The 16,086-nt window shown below is 45.0% G+C and overlaps 1 protein-coding gene across 1 annotated transcript; it reads right to left on the bottom strand.

Moving 5' to 3' along the window:
• Nucleotides 1-2,720: 2,720 nt before the first annotated feature.
• On the bottom strand, nt 2,721-15,687 carry LOC129164449 (interleukin-31 receptor subunit alpha). Its single transcript, XM_070552448.1, has 16 exons — nt 15,519-15,687; nt 15,360-15,401; nt 11,918-11,974; nt 11,707-11,845; nt 11,481-11,629; nt 11,243-11,388; nt 8,767-8,905; nt 8,557-8,645; nt 8,261-8,468; nt 7,768-7,953; nt 5,523-5,654; nt 5,285-5,446; nt 4,845-4,988; nt 3,582-3,663; nt 3,406-3,487; nt 2,721-3,334 (listed from the first exon to the last, which is right to left on the bottom strand). The coding sequence occupies exons 1-16, from the start codon at nt 15,559-15,561 to the stop codon at nt 2,864-2,866; spliced, it is 2,271 nt and encodes a 756-aa protein (XP_070408549.1). The 5' UTR covers nt 15,562-15,687; the 3' UTR covers nt 2,721-2,863.
• Between the last annotated feature and the right edge of the window lie 399 nt (nt 15,688-16,086).

Here is a 16,086-nt window from a genome sequence, read left to right as displayed (position 1 = left end):
CAGATCTCAGCTGATGTGTTTTATAAATACATTTCCCCTCATTGATAGTCAACTGCTTATTTACAGGGAAGCCAAGAGCATTGTTGGTAGTAACGCATAGCAAAAGTAATGAGTTACATATTCCTCCTTCAGTAACTGAGTAATAAAGCACATTATTTTAAACAAATGTGGCAATTCATTTGTCCGTAACACTTCGTTAAAAAATCGTCTTCCTCCGCTTTTCCGGGTCGCGGGGTCAGCATCCCAACTAGGGAGCTCCAGACCGTCCTCTCCCCAGCCACCTCCACCAGCTCCTCCGGCAGGACCCCAAGGCGTTCCCGGACCAGATTGGAGATGTAACCTGTCCAACGTGTCCTGGGTCGACCCGGGGGCCTCCTGCCGGCAGAACATGCCCGAAACACCTCCCCAGGGAGGCGTCCAGGAGGCATCCTGACCAGATGCCCAAACCACCTCAACTGACTCCTTTCGATCCGGAGGAGCAGCGGTTCTACTCCGAGTCCCTCCCGAATGTCCGAGCTCCTCACCCTATCTCTAAGGCTAAGCTCGTCCACCCTACAGAGGAAACTCATTTCGGCTGCTTGTATCCGCGATCTCGTTCTTTCGGTCATTACCCAAAGCTCATGACCATAGGTGAGGATTGGGACGTAGATCGACCGGTAAATCGAGAGCCTGGCTGTCTGGCTCAGCTCCCTCTTCACCACGACAGATCGGCTCAGCGTCCGCATCACTGCAGACGCCGAACCAATCCGCCTGTCGATCTCCCGATCCCTCCTACCCTCACTCGTGAACAAGACCCCGAGATACTTAAACTCCTCCACTTGAGGTAGGACCTCTCTCAGTAACACTTATAGAAACATTTCAAATAATACAGTGGTCCAAATTTTTGTGTTTATTGGGGCTTCTGTAGCCAGCTGGTGAGCGGTGCCTGTTATGGTTAAGCAGTTAAAGGTGGGGTCAGAGATGGAGCATTTTTTTGCCATATTGCCTGAAATGCTCTTCTTCTTTTACTTTACTTACTTACATACTGATGGCAAGCAATAAATGAAATGGTTTGGTAAAAAACTGAAAACCTTTAATCAACTAAAATAGACAAGGTGTAATTTTTACCAATAATCTCTGGAGATATCCATCAAAATGTTGAAAATGAATGAAATGATGCTCAGTTGCTGAAAAGTATTTGCTGCTTTGTAACATATGACCACAAAAAATGGGTCTAAGATACATGGGAGCGGGTCCAAGTCTCTGGTTAAAGAGCAAGTCACCCCCAAATCAACTTTTTTTTCTGATAAACTATATAAATGTGTGTATAATTGTGCTGCAGACACGTGTAGTCAGTAGTTTTGCACTTTAGTGCATTTTAGTTAAAATTGGAATCTTCTGCCTAAAACTGTCAGTGTTGTGCCGTTGTCAGGTAAAAACTAAACTGCAGTTGAATTTAAATCTGCCATCGCTACTGGCTAAGAGGTACCCTAGAACGTTAACTGGTACCATATGATGTCACAATGTCATTGTGAGCCTGTGTGTGTGTGTGTGTGTGTGTGTGTGTGTGTGTGTGTGTGTGTGTGTGTTAGCGGCTCTGCCCTCTCGGTCTGCTAGACAACAGCATTTGGTGCATTTTTCAAACAGGAAGTGGGAGTGGAGTAATACTCTGGTAGGGGGTGACTTGCTCTTTAAGACGTAGAGTAAGTCATGTTTTCCTTTACGGGAGCCCGTGAGGACAAAATGCATTTACTGATTTGTAACAAGCGGTTACTAAACTTTGCCATTCATAAACATTGTTTTACACATTTACCTCTTCACTTGTTGCCAGTGGTGAAAGGGATTTTGCTGGAGGTTGCACTCACAAGGACGTTTGACCTTAATGGCCATCCGTTGGTAAGGTCTTACTCAAAAACAAAAATAGCACTTGCTTTCAATAATCCAGGTAGGTACTTCCCCCTAACGCCAGGGAAAACGCACATTGTGATTTTATTGTATAATCCTGGAAAACCCTCTTCCAATTGTTGTGAACCCTTGAATCATGATCCATCCATCCAACTGCCCTTTGACCGTCTCTTACCCCCTCCAGCACGAATCCTACCATCACAGCTTGGAGCAGCTGAACAGGAAGTGAAGCCCAAGCTGGGCTAGCTATATTAGTTAGCATGCTAAATAGTTTAATTTGCTAATGAGAGTGTGAAATGCATCTCGAGTTAAGAATATTTAACCTTTTTACAATATTGTTTCTCAAAGAACTTTTACACAATAATTTTTGGAGTTTCACCGGTGTCATGATGTTGTCTTTATAAGACCTTTTGGTCTTCCTAACTTCTGCCCGACTTAAACTAAACTAAACCATAATTCCTTTCCAAAGTTTTCTTTGGGTTTTGGCTTATTTTTCAGCCATTTTCAGTCCTTTTTTAAGCCTTGGCTTAAAAGGTGCCCTAACTCAAATGAACACGTTTCCTGTGCATACCGGGCCGCTCAAGAAAGAAAACTTTCATTCATGTATTTAGGTATTTTGTCACCCACAGGATGCGAGTAGCTGCCCAAGTGTTCTTGGGCGAGGGCTGTTGGGGAAACCAAAGACACAGATAAGAAAAATTCTGCTTGAATCAAGGATATCATTGTGGGGAAACTGCCAAATATGGTCAAACAGGATGTTTTCTTCATTGTCACGTCTCAAAAACAAAATGATGTGAATGATTATTGGATTTCCCTATGAAGTCATCTAGTGATTTCATATTCTGCTCTAATGAGTGATTGAATACAGAGCCTCATACAAAACCTGCTTGGTTTGCTCTCCATACCTGGACCGCTTCATTCTCTGACCGAGTCCCTTACGTAGTGATTCTGGAGGGTTGTCCTCACCAGTCCATCTTTGTCATAAAACAGTAACCATGTGTTCACTGTCTGATGGTGGACTAGTGCTGAACTGTCTTACATAGTCACGCCTCATAGACTTCAGCGCAGTCGAGTCCTCTGGCTTGTCCTCGATGGCTACAGTGACCGTTGAATTTGCCACCCCATCCTGGGGCATTAGCTGCTGGAACATCTCCATTGTTGTATAATCACTTGCAAAGTCCAAAGGTAACCCATGGACTTGTGTCCGGTGTGTGTCCAATAATGCTTCTGCCGTATCCTCGGGTAGGTTATCTCCAGCTGCGCTCTCTGTGTCCGTCTGGATCCAGTTGCAAGCTATTTCTGGGGATTCCTGGACGTCCTCTTCAGTCTTGAGAAGTGGCAGCGTCATTGGTAAAGTTCCAGCAAGACTGACGTCTTCCCTTTCAAGTATGTGAAGACTTTTGGTGTCCAACTCTTCCACTATTAGAGTTGCACAAGCTTCTAAGAGTTCCTGAGTACAGAAAGTGGACAGTTTGCGGACATTTCCTCTCAGGCTTTTTACTGAAAGAGAAAGACACTCACCAGCTGACCGTGCCCGTCTATTTTCTGCACTGCAATGCTGTTTCCAAGGTTGGGCATGCTGGGCCACAAGATGACTTTAGCCCTGGCCAGAGAAGGAGAAGACGTTGTCGACTTGTATGAAGTAGCATGGTGATTCAAAAATATCACTTCACAAAATCTTTGTATGTTTGTTCCACCTCTTTAGTAATGGAGTCCCAAATATCAGCACGGTTGCAACAACGGAGAGGGCTATGATTAATCCAGTCTGATAAAAATGTCCTGTGAAGAAAACAATAATGCTAAATGTCAATCAATTGGTGGCTTTATGGCAGAAATTCACATCTTTTAAAGTGACGTAAATCTAAAAAACAACAAGTAATTTCTGAGTGAATTTGCAAGCTAACAGCTAGTTTCAATCAGGCTAAAATCAAAGACAATCGCTGTTGTCTTCAGACAAGTCCAGTCTAAAAAATCATGAATTTTGGCAAACATGACTTTATATTATGTACACATTTGTTTACATCTATGGTTACTTTTAGCCAAAACTAGCAGCTAGCTAGCATAGCACTTTTATTTTTGCATGTAAAATTTTAGACTTTCTAGTGGAATAACGGAGAGTGGTTAATTTGTAAATGGCCTGCATTTGATATAGAGTCCTGGAACCCCCTAAGGTGCTTTACAACACAATCAGTCATTCACCCCTTTTTTTACACACATTCACACCCTGTTGGTGATGCGCTACGATGTAGCCACAGCTGCCCTGGGGCGCACTGACAGAGACGAGTCTGCTGTACACAGGTGCCACCGGTCCCTCCGAACACCACCAGCAGGCAAGGTAGGTTAAGTGTCTTGCCCAAAGACACAACAGCAGCGGCAGTACTTAACTCCTGTGCCACCGTTGCCCCATTTGTGGTTAAACAAACAACAAATCGCACAAGTGGCTATAAAACTTTGGGACTGAAGTTGTCTTAAAAACAGCAACAATCCACCCGGGTCTTGGTACTGTTAGTCGTTAGCTTCTCAATCTCGTCATTCAGAGGGGCTAGCTAGCCTATCTATGACAGGTATTGTTCAAAGCTCTCCTCAGAGACAATTCAAAAGATGTGAATTGTCCATTTAAATGGGCAGCAGTAGCTACGGATGTAGAGCAGTTTACCCAGCAATCAGAAGGTTGCAGGTTCGATTCCGGCACTGGCCAGAGAAGGCTGCTGTTGTGTCGATGGGCACGACACTTAACCCACCTTGCCTGATGGTGATGGTCAGATGGAATGGAAACGCCGGTGCTCAGCAGGCCTTGCCTCCGTCAGTGCACTCCAGGGCAGCTGTGGCTACAATGTAGCTCATCACCACCAATGTGTGGATGACTGATTGTGTTGTGAAGCGTCTTGGGGGGTTGTAGAACCCTAAGAAGGCACTAGACGAACACAGGCCGTATACCGTAAGTGTTTAAAAAGACTAACCGTTGGGATTTGTTTTAAAGACACTTTCAGCACTCCGTACTCCTGCTCCTGCAGAGGTGAAAGCAGAAATCTGGACCTGATACGTTCTTCCATTTCTGAGGTTCCCTAGTTCATGCCTGTTAATCCACGGAGCCACTGTGATGTCTGTGAAGAAAGGATGAACACGTTGCTGCAGATTTTGCGACTTCTTACAGTTGTGATGTGTGTGTTCAACACATCCCATCAGGCAAGGCTTTACAAGGCTGCCGTCCAATCCTGGTCCTCGAGAACCCCAAACCAACATGTTTGGATTCAACACACCTGACTTTGTCCAGCTCATAGTAACTTTTCCCATTCAGAATAATCAGATTACATTTGAGAAGATATTCGCAGAAGCACTAAAACCTCCACAAACATCACTTGCTTGATTTTGTCAGATGAAAATTGATTTGGTTTCATACTGTTCTCTGTTCTCATCCCCTTCTGGTGATGCTCGGAGTAGTGGATCGTGTAACCCAGCAGGAACCCTCTGATCTGCTCTTCTGGGATGGACGACCACTGCACCACCACTGATTTAACCGTCTTGTTATGAAAGCTGATGTCAGCCGGCGCGCCCACTGGAGCTACGGGCACATGGAGATGATTAAAAACAACCAAATCGTGGATTTGTTGTCTGGATTAATGAGTCACTCGACTTACATCCTTGGAGGAAGTAAAAGTGCGTGGTCCCGTAGGTGCTCTCGCTGTCGTTGATGGCCTTCATGTTGCAGGTGTCCTTGTCTGGCCGCAGGTGAAGGGTGAGGCTGTATTTCTTGTAAGGCTCCAGTTGTTCTGCATATTGCAAGAAAGCGACACCTTCATCGTAGAGAACAGCATCTCCATAACTCAAAAGTGTTTTCTGCTGGTTATTACGCTCACCGGTTGTTGGTCTCTTAAAACGGGATAGAGTGATTACATGTAAATGTGGTGTGAAAATCACTGTTTTCAACATGCTTTTGCTCAACTCATTTGTGCGTAAAGCAACACCATATGTGTTGTGAGGCGGCGCAGCTTTTAGCTTTTGTGTTGCAGCCTGCAGGCTTTCTGCGTTGCGTTAGCATGTTCCCCTCATGCATGTGTGCATTTTCTCCAGGTACTCTGTGGCTTTCTTTCCACAGATTATAAACTGCGTCCTTTAAAAGTTGCTTTGGGTAAAAGCATCTGCCAAACAGATAACCTGGAGCATGCAGAGAAAACCCATGCATGCGTGCATTGGGAGAACATGCAGACTCCATGCGGATAAGGTGTTGAATCTGCAACCTTCTTGCTTCAAAGCAATAGTCCTACCCACTGAAGAAGAAGAAGAAAGTATCATTTCTATAGCACCTCTCAAGATAAAAATCACGAGGCGCTTCACAAAAACAAAAAAAATGTAAAAATACAAAAAAGAACCTAGAAAATGGTCAAAAATATATCCAAAATGAGCAAAAATAGAAAATTGTGATGTAAAAAATGTGAAGAAAGAGAGAGTGAATAGGAAAGAGGGAAATCAGTGGATCCTGAGGAAGATGGGATAGGTGGGGGGGTGGGGGCAGAACAAGGAGACAGTGAAGGAAGGTCATACAAAAGCCAGCTTGAACAAGTGAGTCTTCAGCTGCTTTTTTAAAGGAGACCACTGAGTCCACTGATCTCAGGCTCAGGGCGAGAGGTCCAGAGTCTGGGGGCCACAGCAGCAAATGATCTGTCACCTTTGGTCTTTAGCCTGGTGCGCTGCACAACCAGTGTGTCACCATGCAGTCCTGCCCTGTCCAAATACCTCATTTGACCTTTTCTGAGAATGTTTGAGATTATTCTTTGTGAATCTCTATGCCTTCTAGTGGTGGACTGGCCATCGGGAGGACCAGGACATTTTCCACCAATTACTGGAGCAATTTCCTAATGTTGTGATTTCTCACACATATGGACTGGAGCTGACAGAAGACAGCACATCACACCCATTCTGAAAGCACTGCATTGGTGGCCTGTTCAGTTCAGGGTCAACTTCAAAATCCTACTACTTGCATTCAAATGTTAAAGCAGTCAGGCCCCTCCCTATCTAAGTGAACTCCTCCATTTCTACCACCCTTCTCGTGCTCTTAGGTCTGCAGATAAACTCCTCCTCGCCGTCCCTAAGGTGTTTAAGGACTCGTGGGGAAAGGGCTTTTTGTTTCCATGCCCCAAAATTTTGGAATTCCACCCCTTCTGGTTAGACGAGCACCCTCACTTCCCATCTCTAAATCGAGGCTGAAAACGCGTTACTTCTCCATGGCCTTCGCTTCTTAGCATCAACAATTTGTCATACCTCCTTCCACTGTGGTTTTCCCATCTTAAATCTGTGGTTTGACTACAGTTAATAATTTTTTATTGGTTTTTTTTTTGGTACCGTTCTTTGTTGTATCATTCTTTAATAATGGGGTGACGGCGGCACAGGAGTTAAGTGCTCGCCCCGCAATCGGAAGGTTGCAGGTTCGAGACCCGCTCAGTCTGTCGCTGTCGTTGTGTCCTTGGGCAAGACACTTAACCCACGCTGCCTGCTGGTGGTGGTCGGAGGGACCGGTGGCGCCTGTGCTCGGCAGCCTCGCCTCTGTCAGTGTGCCCCAGGGCAGCTGTGGCTACATTGTAGTTCATCCCCACCAGTGTGTGAATGTGTGTGTGAATGGGTGAATGACTGATTGTGTTGTAAAGCGCCTTGGGGGGTTCCAGGACTCTAGAAGGCGCTATATCAAATACAGGCCATTTACCATTTACCATTTTTACCATTTAATTGATTTTATGACTCAACTATTTCATGCTTTTGTTGTTTTACTTTGCGCAGCACTTTGGTTGGTTGTAATGCCATGTTGAGAGCGCTTCTATAAATAAAACGGTGTGGTATCTAGCAATAAAACGCTTCTGATTCTGATTCTTGGTGTTTATGAGGATTTACCTGTTAAAGAAGAAAAGTTCTTGTGGTTTTCAGTCTTCTCATAAAAGGACCGGTACTGAACAGGATGGCCCTTTTTGCTCCACTCCACCATGTAGCAAACATACTTTTTAACGATCTCTTCTCTCCAGTAGACGGTAAAAGAGGTGTTGCTGTGAACTGTGACATTCACCTCCCAGTCTTCTACATCTGTTAAGAGTCGCATCATTTAACTTCATCACATTTCCGAGGCTTCACCCTCCCACTGTCTTTATGGGTGACCCCAAGAGGAAAGTTGGCCATTGAGCAGGATTGATGGTTCATCCCTTGAGGTCCATGGTGACAGGGGTGAGGTGGTGCTCACCCCTCACCCCTGTCACACGGACCCAAGGGATGAACAGTCAACCCTGCTCAGTGGTCAACTTTCCTCTTGGGTTCACACCCATTAGGACAGTAGAAGGGTTAAAATTGATCTCTGTCACTGATTGGAATAAAAAGACACCACATGAGCTCGTACCGTTAAAGTACTCCCGTTGTGGAATAACGTGGCTCAGAGGGGGAGAGACGCTGGCGTTGTTTACTGCGCTGATGTTGAGCTGATAAGCTGAATAGGAGAGAATCAGCGTGATCTCAGGCTGGAGGATTTTAATCCGCTGAAGTGGTGCCTCTCCTGAGGCCTTCCAGACAGTCACAACATAGACGTCACACAGCTCCTCAGCAGGAAACTGCCAGACAGAATGACTTCAACATCACAGCAGAAAACCTTTTTATTCAGTCATTTAAAAAAAAAGGGGGGGGGGGGGGTAAACAGACCTTCCAGGTGAGGAAGATCAGTCTGCGTCCTGGTTTGTCAGCGATGTCTGTGTCTTTGAAGCTGTTGATGACGGGTTGGGTTGTGAGTTCTGAAAGGAGACTTTAGAATCACAAAAATGTAACCAGGTGTTTCCACTCATTCCTCTTTTCAAGCAAAATGAAGGATTAATCTGCTTACGTTCAGATAAACGCAGACGTACAAGCACTCACCCGACGGGACAGGGAACTCTTCACTCCACGGACACTGGACGCATTTATCATTGGTGACGCATCGTATCTGCATGACGTAGACCAACGACGAGTTGAAACTTTCTCTGAGTCTGCTTCCGTGGTGATAGTTTAGATGTGACTGTGAACAGAGCAGATCATCCACGAGTGAAGGGCTGGAAACCAAACCAACATTTCTTATTTCCTTTAAATTCACCAGGAGGAAGGCAATAAGGAACTTCGGTTAATCTTTCAGATCAATTTGATTAACTTCTACTTCCTGAAACAGGAGCGCCAGAGCGTTTTCCTATGGAAATCAACTCACAAGGCATTGACTTATACTAGAAATCATTGCAAACGCATAGAAAAAATGGCGGCGCTTTCACATCTGGATCGTCATGGACTCACCCTGATAAGGCATGTTGTGGTATAATCTGGGTAGATGGTGTGTTTTCTGTGCTCAACTAACCAATTTTCCAGACCTCCTTCCTCTGTGGTCTGTTTCAGGCTGAACTGACCCAATGCCAACTGATTGGCCAGCTGAGATTAACGCCTACTTAGTGGGAGCCTCCGATTGGCGGGTAGAATCAGCCAGGAAGGTCTTCCCGCATGCGTGATTCATTTTTAAGCCTGAGTCATGCTTCTGGGTCTGCATCAGTGCGGAGACACGCAACGCCATTATCCGTCCTTGCGGGCCTGCTGGAGAGCTCCGCAAGGACGGACGGAGTCGAGCTCTCTTTTCCAAACATCCGTCCGTCGAGATGGACAACGCAAGCTTGTGATTGGTCAGGGCACCGCTGTCGTCCACACCGCCGCCATTGCGCCCTCAAAAACATAGAGAGAGCCGAGGATAACTAGTGGCAGACACGGAGAAGCTTGAAGAATACCTCGCGAAAAAACTCTAAAAACATGAGCGTTTAATTCCCCCGTGATTGGAGGAGTGAAAAGATGCGCAGCAAGCGTTTTATTTGTGGACGGAAATGACAGGAAACGTGGGTTTAGAGGTGGCGAGCGCATGAAGAGGTGGAGGAGGATGAGAGACAAATTTGTTCGTGTTAAAAGTCTCTTATATACAAAATACACAATCTAAACACACTATCTTGGACCAGATACATGACAGGATGCCACAGAACAGCGCTACGCCCTCTGTTGTCCTGCCGGGCAATTGCTTTGCAACACTCCCCAGGAGACGGAGAAGTATGAGAGCAAAACATCTCCGTCCGTGCGTGCGTATCTGTCCCTTTTGGAGCTGACGGAGAAGCATGACTCAGGCTTTACTCTGTATGCTGGGGAGTAAACATCTCTGACTGCAGCGAGGACAAACTGCTGTGAAGAGCACACAGCAGTCTCAGTAACCCTCTTTAGAAGATGCACCATGCAGGCAAATCAGCGTAATACTGCCGCTACGATGTGTCTTATGAACTCACCGTGGCGGCATGGTGTTGCGGGACTTGTGAATGCTTTATTACGCTTTGGCACAGCGGAGGGTGGTATCATGATCACGTATGGAATTACTGCCGATCTCCGGGCGGCAAAACTATATTGACAATAAACGTAAACAGCAAGTTTCGCTTTTGTTAACAGAACCAGCTGAGATGATAAACTGGAGCGATGCAGTGCTCCAGGAGCTTCTCTCAGTTAGAGCTGTAGCTCAGATCACCAGTTCACACAGGAAATGTGGCGTGCAGCCGCCTTTAGGAGCGATTTGTCAAAAAAACGTAAATAAAAAGTAAGTTGTGACCAAGATAAATGAAAGTCCGCGGCAGCGCCCCATACCCCCTTTTTACCGCCATCGCGTAATCTTTTGTAAAAAAAAGGACACAATTGCACTACTTCACCGCCACAGTCTGACCACTTATGGACAACCCAAGGCTGCCTGATGCCGGCTCAGCGTTGCGTGAAACTGGCAGCATTGTCTTGTAAAAAAGGCAAGTGGTGGGAGCGAGCAGGAAGCCTTACCAGAGTCTTCAAAAGCAACAATGCTCACAGCCGCCTTTGTTTACTAAATTAACCCCTTAGAATTCCAGCATCCCGCCCATTGGACAAAACCCCATTGCGTTCATAAAACCTGGAAATTTAAGGGGTTAAGGAGGACACCACGGACTTCTCTGCCTGTCTTTTTCCCGCCCACCTGATCGGAGATTTCCACATTCCCAAGAAGGATATGTGAACATATTCGAAATCCGGCTTCAGCCTTTCTGCGTGGAGTTGCATGTTCTTCCCATGCATGCATGGGTTTCCTCCGGGTTCTCCGGTTTTCCCCACAGATCACAACATGCCCTATAGGTTTACAATTGCTTTGGATAAAAGCGTCAGCCAAATAAATAAACATGAAATTAAAACGCCATTAGTAAACTTGGTATTTGATCCTCGGTCTTCTTTACACGTGATTTTTTTCCTCTTGTTTTAAAATGTACCATATGTGTCTTAATCTTTCACTAAAACCAAGTATTCCAGTGTCAGCAGGTTGGTTCCTGACCTCAGTCCAACCGGGATCAGCAGGCTGTTTATATCTTGCTGTGAAATTTTTGATGAACTTTTTGTCTCTCGGTTGCCAGCTCACGTTCACGTCCAGTTTTCCAGCGATGCGACGGAAGGAAACCTTGTCAGGAGGCCCACAGCGCACTGAAAGAGTTGCATTCAAAGAACGATCCTTAAATTTACAATGTGTTGGGAATTCATTTCAAAAGGAGTAAGGAATTCTCTTCTGGACTTACACAGGCTGTCAGGTGAACCTCTGAAAACTGCTTTTGTGCAATCGGCTGTGTTTGGGTTTTCAAAAATCTCCACTGTCATGTTCAAACCCCGATAGATTGGAATGCTTTGATGTAATCTGGTGATATTGCGAAGTTGATGGCAGTATCTTCTGTACAGAAACAACAAAAAACATGAAAACGACAATTTGAAGGAGCAAACTGCAGATCTAAACCGTGAGCTGCCTACTGCTGCAGGATTTTCGTGCTCTGCTGTTGTACGACGAGTGTGTAAGTGTTTCCCGATGCGCGTCGTCCGGATTCCCACGTGCAGTTTTTCTCATTTATTTTACTGGAATGCCCAAAGCAGTCCAGCTGACGGACTCCACCTGTAAACGCAGAAACAATCCAGTTCCAGGCTTCAGCATGAACAGATGGATGATATTCAGTGTTTTTTTCACCTGGATGAATGCCACAGTGACGAAATTCTGCAGAAATGTTCGAGGACCTGCAGCTGACTGGAACACAATGTGGTGGTTACAAAGGTTCACAAACAGGAGGAGAATCAGCGATTGAACGCCTCCTTACTCATGATGGGAAATAACTTCACAAACAGTGGTGGCTTGAACACTGCTGCTAACCACTTAAACTTTCTCCCTCTCCTGATGATAACATTTTACTCTCTTTGACATTAAATGTGCTACTACTAGTTTATCAGTTTAATTATAGATTCACTAGGATAAATACAATAAAGTTTATCTCTCACCAAATAGAATATTTACTAAGAAATCACAATGTACCCACAGAAACACTACTTGGTATACAATATATGTTGTGTGTGTGTGTGTGTGTGTGTGTGTGTGTGTGTGTGCGTGTGCGTGTGTGTGTCTGCTCTGTCTTCTCGATCCCCAGTGAGTCGTGGAGGATGGCTGCTTACACTGAGCCAGGATCCTCCGGAGGTTTCTTCCTTTTAAAAGGGAGTTTTCCTCTCCACAGTCGCTACATGCTTGCTTAGTATGAGGATTGCTGTAAAGTCACTGACACTAGACAGTGACTTGATGCGATTTGTTGGGTTCCTTACACAGGAAACTTTTTACTGATTGGCTTAATGAACTGGGGCCTCATTTATCAAGCTTGCTCATGCACATAACGGGGTCGGAAAACTGCGTAAGCAACTTTCCACGCAAACTTTGGGATTTATGAAAGAAAACTTAGTGGAAAAATGTGCGCAACTTTAAGTTGACTAAGGACCTGGCTTACGCCCATGTTGGACATGGAGAGCACCTGCAGTGCTGCTGCTGAGAAGGATACAATTATGAAATCCAGCAGCATTATCACTTGTACCGCTTCGTTTTCACACAGAACAAGACCCCCCTCCACACACACACACACACACACACACACACACACACACACACACACACACACACACTTACACTCACATGCGCGCACACACACACACACGCCTCACCCACAGATACCTCAATTTCTGCTTCTGTGAAATTGCACTTCCTTGATCTAAGGTCGCCATGCCATTGGCGGAACGCTGCAACAGCCGGCTTATGTATATGCATGAGATCCACAAGGCAATTTGCATTGACTATTTATGGCAGTAAGTGGGCGTGGTGAGGGCGGGATGTGACTAAGGCCTAGTCCACACGTAGCCGGGTTTGTTTAAAAACGAATATCCACCCCTCCAAAAACTTGCATTCACACCACCTCGTTTTAAAAAAAACTCTGTCCACACGTACCCGGATAAATACGTTGTTAAGGACATGCCAGACCTGTAGGCGGCAGTACTTCCCCGTTCTTAACCTCGTCCTTTGTCTGTGGTCTTCCGCAAGGAGCAGTAATTCCGCTTGCAAAAACAAACAAGCAGAAAGCACTTGGACAATTGATAAAGCGAGCGCAGCTCTGAGGGCATCCATGCTGTCGGCTAGTGTAAACACAGGTCGCACACGTGATGTCAGCATTCTTTTGTCGCGGAAAGTGACGTTGCGGACCTTAAAACTCTGGTTTTGTCCGTCCACACGCAGACACCCAAAACAGAGAAAACGCAGATCTTCACTTTGGCCGGAGTTTTTAAAAAGATCCATTTTCGTGTGAAAAAACTCCGTTTTCGTGTGGATGACAGGCCAAAACGTAGAAAAATATCTACGTTTTGGCAGATCCCCGGCTACGTGTGGACAGGGCCTAAAATGCAGCTGAGAAACATTCTTGTTAGTCTCTGATTGATGAAGCGGAGATTAGGGCTGGGCGATATGGCAAAAATAGAATATCACGATTTTTCCAATATTTTATCACGATTTCGATTTTATCACGATTTTTTTTATCCATGAATAGCATAACTTCAATTGCGTATTAAAGAAGAGAAACATTGAATAAATAAACATTTATTCATATTAGGGATAATCAGCACAGTGCTAACACACTTATATTTTAAACTCACACCAGAGATGATAAAAGCCCTGAGAGAAACAATTACAAAAATCAGTTTTTCTCGTTTTTCAAGTAACTTAACATAAATTAAAATCGTAAACATATTTAAAGTGCAAACATGTCAATTGCAAACGTATTGTGCAAACATTAACTTGTTCAAAATACTATGTAGCTCCCAGTTGCTCATGTAGTGGATAGTTAAGCTCAAATACGGCTCTGATGTGCGGCTGGACCAGAGATCGCTTGTGGTAGCAAATAACTGCGCATTCTGAATATTTTCTGCAACAAGTCTCTAAATAAAGTAAAATTTTCCAGTGCAGATTGGAGACAACCCATAGAAGCACTGATTTGATCTCATTTCAGAGAAAAATAGCACATGTCAGATGCACCTAATAAATAAAATTACTAACAAACTCAGGAATCTTTCTTTGCTTCCCTGTTCTGGTGCTGAAAATGTCACTAATGCGGATCAAAGGAGATACACAGATGAATGCACCTCTTATTATTTGGAAACTACATTTACTGCAGCTGGCAGAGGCAGAGATTGTTTCTATTGATACACGGAGTTTACAGAATCATTTTAAATGTTAATAGGGGAAGACTGCAAGAGGGAGCGGTAAAATAGAGGGGGTCCCTAACAAAAACAAGAAACTTTACGAGTCTGATGAAACCCGCTGGTTTTCCATCAGGCAGTCACGGGGCTGCTCCATCGACCCAGTGACCGAGCTCAGTCCGGTACCGGCTCGGCAGAGGGTGAACGAGCCGAGGCGACGTCGTGCTCTGCTTAAGAAGCGGTGTTATTTTCCTGCTTCAGAAGAAGCGTCCAACGTGTTTTTACGCTTTCTCCGAGACATGTCACGTCACTAAGTTGTTAGCGCCGCGCGCTAAGGAAACCCTGCGTTCCTCTTCGGAACGAAAACCTTGTTGTCGCTCAGCCGCGGCGAAGCCATGTTTGTTCACACACAGGTGAAGGTGAAAACAAGCGGGGCACTAATATATTACTATGACTCACTCTGATTGGTTAAGGGTCAAACAAAGGCGTGTCATTCGCCTGGGGTAAGTTCCCTTTTCATTCAGAGGCAGAAATTCAACAGCAGAGCTGTGAACCGTGATAAAACGGTCTCTCAAAAATGACAGACCGTCAGATGTGTAGATCGTAAAACGGTCTAAAATCGTCATATCGCCCAGCCCTAGCGGAGATTGCGTGCAGCTGTGCGTGCTCCATGTTTGATAGATCACAAACCTACTTAGCGTAAGTACTTTTTTTTTGCTGAGTTTAAGTACGGTTTTAGTAAGGATTCTACGCAACGTTTGATGAATGAGACCCCTGGCCTGTATTGGAATGTTTACTATTTGAAGTGCCTTGAGACGACTCTCTTCGTGACTTGGCGCTATAGAAATAAACTTGAATTGAATTGAAATTGAATTTATTATAGGAAGAAATCATGAGAGATCAGATCCTACCTTGATTAGGAGAGATGGGAGTGAAGAAGATGAGCATCAAACCTTCAGTGGGAAAAAAACAATCAGATCTGACAAAAATAAAGAAAAACTGTCTGCAAATAAGCAAGAGAGCCCGTTTCCTCCTGGAGAATCAGAATGTTTAGTCTGAAAGTGTCTTACCAAGGATCAGACCTCCAAACCAGCTGTGTTTGGGGTCCATCATGAGAACCACCTGAACTCAACTCGCTGCCAGCGTCTGTCAGAGACTGAAACCACGATGGTGGCTTTGGGGAAATCTCACACCTTTGACCTGCTGCCATTCACAGCCATGATGCACTCGGCGACTGCTCTCAGCAGACTGAACAAGAAGGAACTCAGCAGCGAGGTTTTGCGATGAGCGTGGCAGGGCGGAGACGGCTTTCAACAGCAAGGAAACATGTTTGTACTTCTTCTTTCCCAAAATAGAAACTTTTCAACATGAAAAGGAAAGACGCGCCTCTGCACAGACAGACGAAATGACTCGTGAGGTTCCTGTTCACATGACTAGAATGAATGGATCTGTGCTGAAGGTTGTCTTCTAGCGCACCTGGAAGGCTCGTCGCGCTTTATTGTGAGAACAGAAACCGCACTTCTCAGAGGCTCTTTCTTCTGCTTTCAAAGAACTCAAACAGCAAAATGCTCATTTCTGATGAGAAAACACAAATTCAGCCAGTTTTAGGAAGTTATCCATCATTTTCAGTCCAAGTCA

This window comes from Nothobranchius furzeri, chromosome 6 (assembly GCF_043380555.1).
Source record: "Nothobranchius furzeri strain GRZ-AD chromosome 6, NfurGRZ-RIMD1, whole genome shotgun sequence".
NCBI classification, from domain to species: Eukaryota; Metazoa; Chordata; class Actinopteri; order Cyprinodontiformes; family Nothobranchiidae; genus Nothobranchius; species Nothobranchius furzeri.
This window is presented reverse-complemented; position numbering and strand designations above follow the sequence as displayed.